We start from the raw sequence: 16370 nt of genomic DNA, 5'->3' as shown, positions 1-16370 counted from the left end.
ACTCAATAAAAAAGACACACTTGACAGTTAATTTTTTTAGCTATGGTTTGAAAGCGTAAAAAATTCAAAGAGTCGTAAATTACGTTCGAGAGTGAAAATAGAAATTTCATATATCATAGAAATCTTTATATATCTCAGTTATTTTTAAACGAATTCTGTTACAGACGCGTTTAGTTGGACCAAACGAGAAAGTTTCCCGTTTACACCTCTCCCAGTAAACAGTGTCGCGTCCAATGTTTGACGTTCATACATTGTATGTTTTAAACGTTGAGAAAAATATATATAAGTTGGTCTAATGTCAACGTGTACTTTACGGCATGACGGCGAGAACTTCCAAGTTCGTCACTTCGAATGATTTCGATACGCAGCCCATCGCCTCCCGGAGAGAGCCTTCAAGAATGATTTTGGCAACACATTTCTGCTGGCTTCGGCTGTATATATGGCACGAATAACCACTTGGCACACGCCCCGCGACGTGTTCCTCGAGAGACAGGTGTCGATTTTTAATTTAACTACATCTCTCCGAGGATTACCAGGTAAATGACAATTCCACAAGTACTAGAAAAGCCTGACACGGTCGGGCCGGATCTTACCATTAGTGTCTAATAATGTTTAACGTGTACAACTCTTTTCTAACAGAGCGAGCTACGCCGATAACTGTCGATCTTGAAAAGACGAAAATCACACCGAGCGACTGAGAGCGTTTGGGCCTCTATTTAAAGATTGAATTACGAAAATAATCGATCGTGGCTCGAGAGACATCGAGAGCCAATTGTTACCGCGATAGAAACTTTTAATTGCATTAGTATATCAGAATTCGATTGCACATACCATAAACGTCTTCCGCGTGTCACGTTTCTTCAGCAGGAGATTCCTCACGAGCATCGCCCGCAGTTGGGAAAAGTAGAGCGCGCACGAATTCATCCTGCGTGATGCGCTCACCCTCGCGTCCTCTGCAACAGAAATATCGACAAACTAAACGGCGACGAAATTTCAATGTTTGAAAGTGGCAGGTGTATAAAGCTCAAATTTTGTTGCATTGTTTTAGCAATTCATTAAAGAAGATAGTCACGCTCGTCTTTTTTTTAGCAATAACAAATGTTTGGTGTCACGGCCGATATATTAGACGAGCAAAAAGGTTGTAGAATTGTTCTAAAGGTAACAAATTAATTTCGCATCGTAATATCGATTGCGATTAATTACAGAACTAAATACAACGGAATGTCTTCTTCAGCGAGGTTAAAAAATAGTAAGAAAAAGATAAAGTTGAAGTTTTGATTGGAAGAATGTCACCATTTTAGAAAAAAAACCCTTTTTCTATAAAAGAATCATCAGCGAAGTAGTACGTACAAAAGAGGATAAGAAAGGAATCGATTCCCGGAAAGACACCGAGTTGTTGGATGGCTTTTACTTTGTCTAATTGCAGATTAGATTGTCGTGTTGAAAAAATATAAGATGCAACACATTTTAACGAGCCGCTAGTACTGTAATTATAGTTTTAATCCGCAAATAGCTGTCACGTTCGGCACTTATCGCGTTGCCAAAGACGTCTAATAATTCCTTTAAAGTTCATTCCGGAAGGTATGAAAGTCTAAATTAAAACAAATTATAATAATTAACTAGTCGAACTATAGAACGAACAATTTTATATGGGGGTATAACTTATTTAGATGTAACGTGATGAACAGGGATCCGTAAAAATTAAGTCAATAGTCAAAAATCCGATTTGTCTCGAGTCTTCAACGGTTCGAGAAGGACTGAGTTTTCATGTGGCGGAGAGGGCAAGATGATAATTTGTTATTAGTTTAATTATTTATGAGATAACGTGGCGAGTTTGTTTAAAACATCAAAATACGAGCCATCCAACAATTCGGTGGCTTTCTGGGAATTGATTCCTTTCTTTTGCTCTTTCGTATGTGTCTGATGATTCTTTTATAGAAAAAGGGTTATTTTCTTAGAACGGTGACATTTTTGGTCCCAATCGAAATTTCGATCCAATTTCTATTCGAGTTTAAGTTAAAGTATAGAATATATCTGAAAAAAATGCTATAATAACTGCCAAGAATATAAATGGACGAAAATGAATCGATCTTGCCAAAATTATTAAAAAAATTTCTAGCTTATTAATGTGAACTTCAAATTTAATTATTAATTTAAACATATCGGTTTCAGTAATTTATGTGGCATATTATCTTGTTGCTTTGTTGATATTATTTTGTGCATGACATGATATTGCATACAAAGTAATTATTGGATATTTTATGCTGCAATCACATAGTCCTCCATTGCATTATCATTATGCAACAAAATGTCGAGCTTAAGTGCAACTCTTGATAAAGCTACAACTATAAATATAATAACGATAATAATCTTGTTTCCCAGATGCCTTCTGTAAATTTCCCTTAATCGTATAACTTTGTATTTAGACGCTCGTGGAAAAATTAATGCATTGACAACAGGCAAATTAAAATGCGTTTATCGTTATTCATTTTTTTCGCGCGCGTGAAAATGAGCAGCTCAAAATAAAAAACAACGCTATAATCTGTCGCCTGTGACGAAATTTAACTTGCCACTTAATGTTTCCGTGAAGGAAATATCTCGTGCTTTCTCGCTCTAATGAGTATCGCGCGGAAAACGGCGAAGAGGAGGAACTAAACTCCGGATGTAGGCGTCCAACTGCAGAACAGTCGCGCTCTTCCCGATTAATTAAGCTGAATTTGTTTGCACAACTGCACGACACGTCCTCCCCCCCTCCCCCTCCTTTACATCTTCTCTATGCGCTCTCCTCTCACTCGTTTGCTACAGTAAATTTGCGCGGTAACAATATAGCTGTGCCAAGCATTCGACATTTACGCTAATTAATCGTTCGCGTCTGCACACATTTGAAGGCTCAATCTGGTTGTATATAAAATAATCCTTCATAAAATTTGTACCATGGAATCTCTCGAGCGTCTCAACACTCAAGTTATGCCTGACTAATCGTAGGCGCTGAGCACTGCAAAATCTTTATCGTCCTCGAAGATTTCTTTTCTCATGCTTGTAGGGTAGGAACCGGGGAAATCAGAAGCGCGAAGAGAGAGAGAGAGAGAGAGAGAGAGAGAGAGAGAGAGAGAGAGAGAGAGAGAGATGTTCTGATACAGGCGATAGCGTTTAGGTTCATTCTGTGCTTTCCTCTAACTGTACAGGCTTTATTTGTTGTCTCGAGATGCTAGCTCCGCTTGGAGCGAGCCAATAAGGACGGGATTATACCCACAGTAAATTTACGCACGCATCGTTTGTTTCGGTGTTCAAATTCGTCACCTAGCCGACCGTTAATGTGTGGCGGATAGACCGCGCTACGTGAGTCTCGCAATATTAGAACGGAACCGAGACCATTAAGCAAACGGTTTCTCGGTGGAATCGCCACGTACATTCTCTCACAATTTCTTTTAATGCTGCGCCTTTAAATTAATTAAGAAAAGAACGCTTATACTTGGCGCGAGACACTACCGTGTCTCTTGATACCGCTCGCAGTACCAACGTACGAGTCTCGGTACGTTGGAACCGGACATTACGTATACACACAAGAATAAGAGGAGGAAGAAGAAAAGAATGGCGTAGTGCAAAGTGGATAAATCTATCTATTTAATCGCTCGGTGAATCACGAAATAAACAGATTCACTCGAACGATCGACAGAATGTTAATATTTTTTTTTGCAAAACCATGTAATAAATTTGTAAATAAAATGTAAATATGCAATAGTACCTACATTGCGAATTATGATACTTTTCATACATCGCAATTATATGTTTTCTTTAATCAGCAAACTTATTTTAACATTGTAGTATTACAATATAGTATATTTAAAATATAATATATAACATAATATAATAAACTATCGGACCACCTACATCTTGCTCAGACCATATTGGCTATCTTATATTCTGTTGATAATATAATAAATTATACTTGTTTTTAAGAAAAGCTAATTATAATACAGAAAATTCTAAAAGACTGTCTGCAAATTAAAAAATATTTCTCTGCTTTATGTGCAACTTATTTATTTACTTCGTATCATGTCGTTATACATGTATAACCGTTTGTACAAAAAGAAGAGGAAATATAATTTACTCTTCTTAGAATCGTAAATTATTTGAGAAAGAGGTTTAATTTCTGAAAGGAGCGCGTGGTTAAAAGAGCAAATTTTCCAAAGTATCTGAGACCTCTTGAGAGACGGTAAAAGCCTTTCCCTCCTAAATCCCGTTTAAACAAAATCTGCAAATACATAAAGCAGTACTATGTATATGTTATATTAATAATCGCAATACTGACGATTTCGGCACGCGCGCGGGCTACGATGCTCAAGGTCCGTTCTTCACCTGTTTGTGGGGATCTACATGCATTTCAAACAACGTTCGAATTGTTTGAGAAGTTTTTATTGCACTGTTAAAAAATACAATTTTTTCAAAACGTGTCTCATTATCGCTTCGATTCCTATCGACGCGAACGAGCGAAACACGTCGTCAAGTTGCCGAGCCAGTGCTCTGTATCTAACAATAAGTCTGGATAAAACTCAGGTCGTCATTCGGCGAGTTAAAATTTTCGTTAAAATTTTTCCTCGACACCTATTTAATACCGAGAATTCTCTCTCAAATTTATAAAAGAAGTAACAGCCCATATAAATGCGAGAGTACTCACGTTAATCCTGAATTGCACCGAGTCTGCGTTCAAGAGGATAGCCTCTAGTCCGCCGTACCCTCTACTTGACTGTGATTGCTGCTGGCGTTGCTGCTGGCGGTGATGCCGGTGGTGGTGCCGTTGCTGGTCCCGGCGCTGTCATCGCTGTTACGTTGCTGGATGCTGCCTCCGTTAACGACGCCAATCGATTCGCATTGCTGGGACGTTGCCTTACCACGTGATACGACGGCGACATCGCAGCGACGGACGGTGTGCTTGGAACTGCGTCCGCAACCATTATTGTTGCTCCTCGCCATACTTGGCGCCGCTAACAACTGCACCGAGAAGGAAGGCAAGAAGTTGTGACTTCTTCAATCTCACTATCTCGTTTATATCTATTCGAGAAGGAATATGGTAATCAAAGGTTTAAGAATAGAAGATAAAGTGATTAAAAGTTGGATTAAAGATTTCTTTTTATCTATTCGACCCACGTTCTCAATTAACCCGTAAACGGTCACATTGGGTGCTTTTTGCACTCCAGCGTCGAAAAAAAATAAATCTCGTGCCACAATAATTTTTGTTATCGATCGAAAAATTCATACCTATTTCTCATTCGAAGGTTCCCATTTACTCTACATAACAGAAAGAATTTAGGACCTGCACATTGATATTACTAATTCATTGAAACTTGCTGAAGAAATTACCCCAGATGACCGTTTAATTACAAAAGTTAATAAGATATGATAAGAGTTTATATTATAAATCATCAAAATAATAATATGAGTTGAAATTATGTCTACTCTTCATAAATCTTTATATATACAATCTCATCGAAAACTCGTAATACAAAAACAAATTTTATTAATTCATATCTTTTATACATGTAATGTCTGTACATGTAATGATCATCCTGAAATACCGATAAATTATAAAATAAGCAAAAATATGCAATATATAATTAATAACAATAGCTTTGGGGTGTAAGAATCACTCCAAGTAATTGCGAAAAGAATCAGATAATCATTCCTTAAAAAGATAATATACATATACGTATATGATTATTGATTTTAATATTTTTAATTTTAAAAACATATGGAGAATTATTTCAAGATGTAATAATAGGCTTCTCATGATATTATTAAAAAATTTTTTCTGTTATTTCTAGATTATTTTTGGGGGAAACCTCAAGCTCTCTAATTTTTAAAATATTTTGCACACACTTACATTTAAATTATTTTTTCATTACATTTATATTAATTAATTATGTTTATACAAACATAATTAATTAATAGAATAATATATACATGTATACATATTTATTAAAACGCTACTCATTCTAGGATTACATTTTCGTGACTGTATCAATATTCCATCTTTAAACAGCCACTTGTACACGATAAGAGATAAACCAGATATACCTTATTAAAATCATATTGTAATATGTAACCAACTGTGAATTTAATGAAACTTGGACAAATATAGATTTTAATGATGCACATCTAGTGAACGCAATAAGTGAACTTGGAGATTTTCCAGATGTTGCCAAAAAGCTTCAGACGACAAAATCATCTCTCAAAAAATTCCTTTAATTAATATAAAATATTTAACGTATCGTAAATACTCATACTAAAAAGATTTTTACTTTATGAATCATCTTTTTGAGCTAACCCGTCAAAAATATCAAAATGTCAAAATGTAAAAAAAACAGACAAACAATGCAAGTCAAAGATTGACAAATTCTGCCGCGATGATTTTCATTACTATGTACATACATACTCCGGGCACGGTTTGCAAACAATGGACCGATCCAACAGCGTAATTTGATATGTTGTAAATTAACACATAAAAAAAGACAGAGATAAAAGAGGGGGAGAAAATGGGAGAGACCTACCTCCGGCCACAACCAGGTCAAACTACCCTGCGGTCGATGAACGTGATTTAGGAACGTGCCTAGATGAAGACCAAAGGAATAAGCCTTCCGCGGTCTCAAGTTCTCCCTCTTAATTTCCCCACGTTGTCCCATCCGATCACGTCCGCAAGAAGATCATTGCTTAGCTGCAAGACGTCGTTTTACCTGCGAAGCACAAAAGAAATTGCCCGATAATTGCATGAATTTTCCGAACGGTTTACATATCATTTAAATATTGAATGGCATTTACGATTAATTAGCTATTCAATGTAAAAACTAGTTCCACGCATATAATGTGTGTTATGTAACAGAGATTTGTTATGTCAGAAAGATCGTTTATTATACATATATAGGTGTTCTTAATTGATTGTACACGTTACCGTTTCTAAATACAGAAGATCGATAACATAATAAAGCGATTCCGCGTTAGTGTTCTTATTTAGGAATTTATAAAATAGCATTCTGCTCGTTATGTTATCAGCACTAAATATAAATATTTAGCATCCAAATATAAATATTTTATAATACACAAATCCTTTGTGTGCGTTTCATATATACCTTTGTTACATAAAGTTATTCCAATATTGTATGAGTGATTTCAAATAATTCTTATCAGTTCCCTTTTGTTACGGGAGTATTATTTTAATTAATTGCGATAAACCAAATAAAATCCACAAAATAATTTTGGAAATTGAAATCTATCTCTCTTTGTAGAGACGAAATCCGATATATTCGAACGTTTTCTGCGTAACGTAAGATTCATTTTGCCTCAGATATTTAATATAATATAATAAGATGGTCTTGCTAATGGAATCTTATTGCATTTTATGACGCTGCTTCGATTACATATAACATAATGACTTTTATTACGTATAATATCCTTAATTTCTTGCTAACCTTGCGGTTCTAAATACAGAAGATCAATAACATTATGAAGTGGTTCCACGTGTTCGTGACACAAAATGATATCTTTATTCATTGACGCAGGAAAAATTCGCCTAGATTTACCCTAGGCTTTACTAATCTTTGCTACGCACCTGTCACGAGAGAACGATCCATCTACAATTCTATTTATTATTAATCACCATTTCTTTATATTCAACATTATAATATTATTTAAATTTATAATGCACTTCTTTCTGTTTTGGATTTTATATCCGTATATTGTTACGTAATGTCGAGTTTTAGAAACTTATTTAAAATGCTTAATTTTTTTTTCGAAAAGACTTTCGTAAAAGTTTCGTATCTTCAGTTTATACGATATCCTAATCGTAACATAATTTAATATTGCAGCACTAAGAAGAAAATCTTTCGACCAACCATGCGTCCTTCTACCGCGTTTGACATGTACTCTTTCTCTTTCGCCTATCTAATAAATAATAAATCTGTGAAACATAAGAGGGGAAACGCAGTGCGCGAGCGGACACGGGAGGTCGTCACCCCACGACGCAAGGGTTACTGCGGTAAGGACTACAGACAGGATGTCGCCAATGTAATCGCAATTGAGAGGGTGTACCCTCGTATACAAGAGGGGTTCCGTGAAGTTCAATTACGTTACTTTTCCCTAGAAGCGGGAGATTTTCGCGAGCACGCAAAATGTCGTACGTTGAAATGAATTACAATCCTGACAATAAATTCATTAAGATAAGCATCGTAATTAAAAGAATTATGATGAATTACGACAAACTTAATTAAATTGCGAGCGTGTGCACGCGTTCTATTGGATATAAATTGTACGTTAATATTTAATGCTTACGATTATCCTCTTCCACAGTGGATTATAACGCACTAGGCTTAATTACGTCCGCTTGCATAATTTTGCTTTTTATTTACACATACGTGTTTCGTTTATAATGTATGATATGGTTACAGTTAATTGTAATTATAATTATTAATAATGTTGAGTGCATCACTGTTCGAAGTTATCCTCTTAAAAGTTAGTCTGCACTTCACGGATGTCTTTGATCGGATAAAATTTTGCACAATATTTTACGCATGTTATATTCCAGACGAGTAACCTCATTCGAAACGACATTTGTACACGAAATACAGACATCCCGTGGAAAGGCCTGCGATACTTTCTCATGTAAACTTCGTTTTCCCCGATCTCTTTATTCTTTTTTTGGGCGACCAGATTGGACACATAACACCGTGTTGAGAAAATGATTAAACAAATGTTTCATTTCTAAATATACAACACGAAGAAAAAATTAATATCAGCAACTAGGAGAGAAATAGTATCTCAATTAACAAATAAGAATATGCTAAATTATCCGGTTCTTCATAGCACAAGAATAATTCTGTATAAATTTTTGTATAGTTTTTTCAAACTCAGTAAAGCAAATTGCGCACCTCGATTGTTTGCAGTCCTATTATTTATTGGAACAGCAAATTCACATTTAAATCGACAAACAATTTAACTCTTCATGCTAACGCACACCCTTTAAAAATCACTGTAAATAAATTTATTGCGAAAATATTTCAACCAGGGTCTGACGGGTATCTCTTCCAATTCGACCACTGAGGCATGTAAAAGCAAATAAATTATTATAAGTTACAGAATTAAGGAAACATAGTGACGTTAATCATTCGCAACAAATAAGTGGTAGAAAATCTGATAGAGCAGAAAATTGTCTTATTAACGGAAAGTATTGTTTATATTATTGATACGAAAAGTGTGTCTTATTGTGCAATTATGACATAATGAGTGATTTCAGAAAAATGTTCGTCTAACAATTACAATTAGTAGTCGTGTGCAGCTAGTAAAATAATTTTAACACTCAACGTCACATTTGTTGCCGCATTTGTTGTTGACTTCTGATAGTCCTCAGTACCACTTTTGTTCTCACGACTTTATAAAATTAATTGAGGGGCACTTGAATTTCAGAGTCGTCGTACTATAGTTGCCGGAACTACTTTGTTCCCTCTGAGTGTGCGTTATTGCTGAAACGAGCTGGCATAAATTTGGCTTCATAAAGAGAGAACGGCAGACATAGAGCGCCTGAAGTGGATTCTGCGATTTCGCGATCGATCGCGTCCCGCGGAATTTCTGCTGGCGACAGGATCTGCTTATCTCCCTTTGATCCCCATGCTTTAATCCTTTCCGCAAATGCCCGCCATCGTCATCGAGTCTCATTCTACCGTTATGTACCTGCCCGTGCCCTTCTACCGCCTCTTTTGACATCAAATGCTTCGGCATTTAAATGCGTCTCACCGCGTTTGAAGAGCGCTACTTGGCCGTCGATTCGTCTAGACAACGAACTCTCGTCCTTGACAGATCAAAAGAATATCAGCGGAGATGATGACGTTGGCTGCGCCGTCACGCCACGCGACCTCGAAGAACGGATCGTTTAATCGCACCCTTGAGCCCCTTAATCTCTCTTACGTCGATATTCAACGAGCTACCTCATGTACCTAATAGTTTCGGCACCGAGTGTTAATTTATCTTAGTAGACTGTCTTTCAGTTAACATTCTTGCATTACTAAATAATTTACAAATTAACTGTTTACGAATTTTATAATAAGGCAGTTTTTAAGTTAATTTTACGTTAATATTGCTTCTCGTACATTTTCTTCTTCATCTGCTGTATATATATTGCTTCTCATATTTTATATTTATATTTCAATCTAAATGTTAAATAGTTCATATATTATTTACATATTGCTTCTCTCATGTTTTTCTTCATAAATTGCCTTTCACACACTTTTAATATAAATGTTAAATAAACAGACAGTTCAAAAATCTTATGTGAATAAATAAATTTTACTTTCTCTTTTTATTAAACGTCACCTTAGATTTGTACGTTTCTTAATATACTCTTTTCGAGAAGGTGACGAAAAATATTACGTTTTTCGTCATGTCATGTTCAATTAAGATTAAATACAATTCTTTTACGATACTCATTTAAACGATGAAATACGTTATATCAAGAGCATTACGATTATATAGTAACTGTTCTTAAAACTCAATAGTATCGCATTCCATCTTTTTAAAAATTGTAACATGAAAATATCATTATTTATTTTACGATACTACTTTTACAGTGTACAAAAAATGCTATCGTTAAAGACAATGCCATTATAAAATTGCAAGGTCAATCTCCGAATGTACATCGCTGGGCAAAACTGGCATCTAGATATTGTAAATGATCGAGAAATGTCAAAAGACGCAAATAGATTATTAAATAAAGTATAGCATGACACGTAACAGCACTGCGCGTGATATTCACATCCCAGATCCTATCTACACGTATACTCTTATCCACGAAATGACGAATGGCTATTGTACACTTCGCTGGCAAGCAAGCGACCTGATTTCAGTCGGCAACTTGTGGGGAAACTCAACCAAATCCGTTTTCCCGTTTGTCCGCCCAAGTTGGAGAACAACATGGCGAGTTCCGATTCGCCTCGTATCCTACCCGAAGATCGTTCGTCCACGTATATCACTCAGTATCTACCATCGCTTCATTTGGCCTGTCGAAGACTTCTGAGTTCTTATCGATGTGTCGTAGAACGCTTAATCGATGCATCGAATTGCTACAAGACGATTCGGCCAATTTTGAAAATAGCCGCCAAATCGTGTAAGATAAATTCAGAAATCAAAGAGAGTTAATTTATATCTTTGTGTGCTGAATGTCGAACTAGTCGGCACGATCGAGACAGACGGTACCCTCTTTAAAGTATAAAGGTTTGTGTCCACGATGCTAGAACTTGGTCCAAGCTGCAGCTTTCATGGACTAGCTGCAAGTTGATTGGCTACACATTTCTCGAAACTACCACTTGAACCAAGTTCTAGCATCGTGGACACAGGTCTTAAGATGGAATTTGATCAGATTACCTTAGATTATATGCAATTTCAGTGTAAATAAATAAGAGTCTTATTCATTTACATTAAAATTGCATGTAATCTGAGCTTTTATGGAATAGCTGCAAGCTTTTTATGGGCTATATATTAGAACTCATTTGTACAAAACTTATTTCAATTGAAATATTTTTTATAAATCCTTTATTCAGCATAAATTAAAGTAGCTTTGCATTTGTGAACAGTTTGTTTTGACGGGCGCGTATGTGCATTTGACACTTTTTTTAAAAAGTTAATTAACGTCGCGAAGAAGACTGAAGTAATACGAAAGAAGCAGTTCCATTTTAAACGAAATATGAAAAAGTTCGAAGCTGCAGGAAATACTGGGAAAAGTGATCGATACATTTCACACCCTTATTTGTTATGTCGTTTATCGATTACATTATTTACTCGTACATATGATTAAATTATTACTTAAAAAAAGATGGAATTCATCATTTAAGTGATACCAAACTCTTTATCGAATAAGATGGCGTATCACTGATAACAATTTGATCAGATTACCTTAGATTATATGCAATTTCAGTGTAAATAAATAAGAGTCTTATTCATTTACATTAAAATTGCATGTAATCTGAGCTTTTATGGAATAGCTGCAAGCTTTTTATGGGCTATATATTAGAATTCCAATGTCCACAATGTGACTTGAACTTCTAAATAATTTGCCGTTTAAATGGTCTCAAATACGAATATCTTTATCGTGATCATTTAATTCCGGTGTCCACGCTTTGTACCCGGTAATTCATTATGCACTGTCTGTTCGTACCGCGGCAGCGTGCTTTACGAAGTAACGTCAGACAGAGAAAAAAGTAAAGAAAGGATAGAAGAGGATGGAGCAACTACGAACAACCACTAGTCGGGGGGTCTATCGACCGCCGAGGATCAGAGAACGGAAAAGGGTCAGAGGCGTGTAGGAGAAAGGACGGCGCGGAGTTTCGTACGACACGTACCTACCCAAATACGACGGATAGTGGATATACCGATGCGCGATCGATTTTTTCCGACCTCGTAATCGCGGTTCGTTAGGCCCGATTCACAGTGGATGCCTCGCGATGAATAACGAGAAACACGAAGGATGAGAAAAACAAAAATAGAGAGCGAGAGAGAGAGAGAGAGAGAGAGGAGCGACGTGGTTTTTCATGGAAATCTCCAATAGTTTGGAACATTTTATAATATAATGCTTCGTATGTTACGTTAGTAGACGGAAAAAATTAAGATATGTGTAGAAAATATAATAAATTTAAGGAAAAATGTACATGCGAAAAATTTAAATACGAAAACTACGTATATAAAATTGTTCACACATGTATAAAATGTATAAAATGACCTAAAGAGTTATCGGCAAGTGTATCGATAGTTAAGAGAAAAATAATAAAATATTGACAAGATATAGAAACTGCCTACCCTTAAAATTGATCAGTTACCAATACGTAATGTTCAATGTTACTTCAGAATGCCTGTGTGGAGGACAAAAATCATTTACTGATGACGGTATATCATGCTATCGAATATTTCACAAAAGCATTATCTCGTTCTCTATTACTTACTTATTATTAAACAATTGCGTTGTCTTTATTGCTTTAAATATTAAAACATGTGTCTTGCAATATTCTAGAACAGAATAAAATTGTACGTGAAATCTGTTTAGTAAAACATCGAATATGGAGAATTGCTTTTACTACCCTCTCTGACGTAATTGCTTTTATTTGCTCTCCACATTGCCGCGGACATCGAAACACATTGCTAAACATTCGCAACATCATCTAAGAACGACATAAGGAACTTTAAATTTTTACTGAATGATCAATTCAACGTAATCCTTTAAAAAATTAAAATAATCTCGCTCGCTCTCTCTCTGTTCTGATATCTTTGAACTTGAGAATCTGAAGAAAGATTTGTTCCGAAGGGTTAAACCCACACTATGACGTATTACGTCGAACGGACTTGAAATCGGACTGAGAAGTTGAGTTGACGCGGCGGCGACTATTTTTGTTCGCGAACGAAAGCGACATTCCTATTACGTTTCCAAGAGTCTCAATGATTACTCGTACCTCAGAGTGGTGCAACAACCGAGACATGTGCGCGCGAAAGATGAGTCGACGAGATATTCCCGTGTCAGTCGCTTCTTTCAGCTCGCGGCCGTTTGATAGTTATTTCCCAGAAAATGGAATCGATCTTCGAAATTTGTTTTTTTTCTCGAAATTACGTTCTATATATTTTTCGTAGCCCCGGTGAATTATAAGTAACTGAAGTATCAAGTTAGAAAAGTGAGAAATACGAGTTCCAAATATGTACAAATAATATAGACTCAGCTAATCATGTTCGGGGGAATAAACCCTCGGTAGGATCGATTCACTTCTAAGATTGGCCTATATTTGCGTTATGCGTACATTTCAACAGTGATACAACGTGAGGTGAGTAATGAGGGCAAACAGAAGATTATCAAGAAATATGAAGTAAAGATTAGTGGATAACACAGCCGTTTTTTAATGTCATCTTGTCCAGTAATTCACGTTTCTTCGGAATTACCCATCGTCCATCCTATTTGTACAATCATTATGCGAAAGCTTGAAAGAAGTTTCGTCAAGAATTTTACGTGGTTTGCGCCACTTATGTGCATCAGAGTTCTACGCGTGGTGTCATCAAGCAAGTGCGTATCAAACGCACCAAACGCAATTCTGGAAAGAAAAAAATCCCCCTTTTCCGGTTAATTTCAAGTGACCATGTGGACACTGTTATCACCGTGATAAGCCGCTCTTTTGGATAAGGCATCTCCTGAATCTTTCCTTCTCAAGTAGTATCATTTTAACGATACGTATGAGTAAGCACGACAATCGATACGTGATAGATAAGAGCTGAAAAAGTTCAAGTGACGCGGTCACCATATTCAGATAAAATATTTTGAACTTTTTAACGGCGCTGTCACTTCTACACCGAACACCGCAGCACTAATTTCACTCATTTGTGATAATTATTTGTCACGGCTCAAAAGGAGAGGTTGCAGAGTAGTAGAACAAAACTACGCGTCATTTATGTTTCTCGCTCTTCACTGGGGACAAATAAATTATCTTTTCCCATTCTCTTTGTCATATAAAACATTCCGTTTTGCTCTTTTACCTTTTTCAAATAAGCTTTTTTTAACTTCTGTCTTTAAAAACAGTTAATTTGCGTAACTTTGCTCGGAGCGTTGATAAAATAATTTTGTAAAATTGACCGCAGATCAATTCATTATCTATTGTAGTCTATTCATTAATTTCATGTCTATTCATTTTTTAAAACATAACATTCACAATCCTTTTCAATTCGTTTCCTTCTTCATTTAATACTTAATAAAAGTCTTTATGAAATTAACCTTTGCATAAATTGATGTCATACCCCGAGCTCTCCTACTTTCAGATAAGAGTATAAACTCATACACGAATCCGCCGTGTACTTTCACGAACGTGACACGATGTCGCTTAAGACGATCCCGTTGGGAAACAGACCTAGTTAGGATAGATTCACGGCGGTATAAGCGGCTGTTCCATATTAAACCATCCTGAATAAATTTCTATCAAGTCTGAATCCACGAACTAACTTGTATGTTCTCGTAACCACCAAGACACGCTGAATCAAACGTGACAACCAAAGCAACTATGATAATTCGGAGTGATTGACTTGCGTTCATTTTCTCTTGCGTTCAAGATCGCAACGGGATCATCCCTCAGTTTCGGTTTCCGCCGCTGTGAAATGTATCCGCGATGATCGTGCCCGACTTTAGTTCGCCGCAAGTGGTTCGCGAGGCGCGGTTGCGGAGTAAGTCGAGGGTGATTGTAGCGCAATAGTGGATGGCGCGTGCATTACAACACACTCGCACTCGCGATCCCCCTTGAGGAATACAATTTCAGCTCAGGGAACGCCCGACACCGACCCCGCCGCGAAGTCGGGACCCGCCGTCGGCGAGACGGTGCGACATCTCGCCGGGCACTGCACACCCGCTGTATAATCACTGCGGCAATAACGTCCAACGTCACCCCCATCCCCGGGAGAGCGAGACTGGACCGACTGGACAGCCGGAAGTCACCGGTCTCCGATTCCGCAGCGAGAACGGGATTGTCCCGAAGCTGAAAGCGAGAGACTCCACTCTCTCTCTCCCTTTCTCTCTCTTTCAACCCTTCTCGATCGGTTCACCTTGCTCGCATGAGCCATTCTCGCTCGACCCGATCTCGAAGTCACCCCCGAACTCACACCCACATACACACACACACACACACACATATGCGCGCGTACGCGCGCGCGCGCACACACACACATACCGTTATACCCACGCACACGATGCAGCCCCTACCCCCGTTTCCGCTCGCTTCTCGCTCGCAAACCCCCTCGGCTCCTCGGCCCTCTCGGCCCCGCGCCCCTCGCGAAAATCGATTCGCTACCGGCCTGGACAGCAGCAGTTCACGTCGAACGGCTCGGAACCTGCACCCTCTCCTCGACGAGCGTAAACGGGGGGCCAGGCTAGCTGCGAACACCTCGACACATGCAATCGATCCCCAATCAACGCCATTACGTGACGGAGACCGGGGGCGGCTGCTGGCCACCGGCGCGCGGCGTGGCGCGGCGACCGTGATCGCGGTGTCGCGGTGTCGCCCCACGAGGTGTGGTGGCCTCCCGGAGTAATCTCCCCCTTACCTGGCCGTCCAGCGGTGCGCGACAACCGGCCGCGACATCGCTCAGCCTCGCGATCCCGCGGTTCTCTAACGCGGTTCACCACCGCAGTTCGCGGCGCCAGGGCGGCATCGAGCAACGATCACCCTCTCTTTCCTGACCCACCCCCTTCCCGCCTCCCTCCCTCCCTCCCTCCCTCCGCTGGCTGTCTTCGAGGGTTGTCACTCACTCGTCAAAGTCGCGCGCGATACGTTTCCGCGATTTCGCACGGTTTTCCGCCGCTCCCCCGGCAACCAACT

At 38.1% G+C, this 16370-nt stretch overlaps 1 protein-coding gene across 4 annotated transcripts in view; it reads right to left on the bottom strand.

The window, feature by feature from the left end:
• The window catches only part of LOC105561531 (ABC transporter A family member 1-like), a 37802-nt gene extending 21668 nt beyond the window's left edge, over nucleotides 1-16134 (bottom strand). The window contains exons 1-4 of one of the 4 annotated variants that reach the window (XM_012011590.1): nucleotides 16096-16134; nucleotides 6549-6731; nucleotides 4737-4992; nucleotides 832-953 (exon numbers count right to left, since the gene is read on the bottom strand). In XM_012011590.1, coding sequence (XP_011866980.1) covers nucleotides 832-953; nucleotides 4737-4992; nucleotides 6549-6680 — 510 coding nt within the window. In that variant the 5' untranslated portion in view covers nucleotides 6681-6731; nucleotides 16096-16134. Of the gene's footprint in view, nucleotides 1-831; nucleotides 954-4678; nucleotides 5053-6548; nucleotides 6933-16095 lie in introns of those variants that run through there. The other 3 variants (XM_012011589.1, XM_012011591.1, XM_012011592.1) reach the window with 3 other exon arrangements.
• Nucleotides 16135-16370: the final 236 nt, after the last annotated feature.

The sequence above is a fragment of the Vollenhovia emeryi genome, unplaced genomic scaffold (genome assembly GCF_000949405.1).
Source record: "Vollenhovia emeryi isolate VEMERY1.0 unplaced genomic scaffold, V.emery_V1.0 DF939205.1, whole genome shotgun sequence".
Taxonomy (NCBI): Eukaryota; Metazoa; Arthropoda; class Insecta; order Hymenoptera; family Formicidae; genus Vollenhovia; species Vollenhovia emeryi.
Note: the sequence above shows the minus strand (reverse complement) of the source record. Positions and strands in the feature narration are given on the sequence as shown.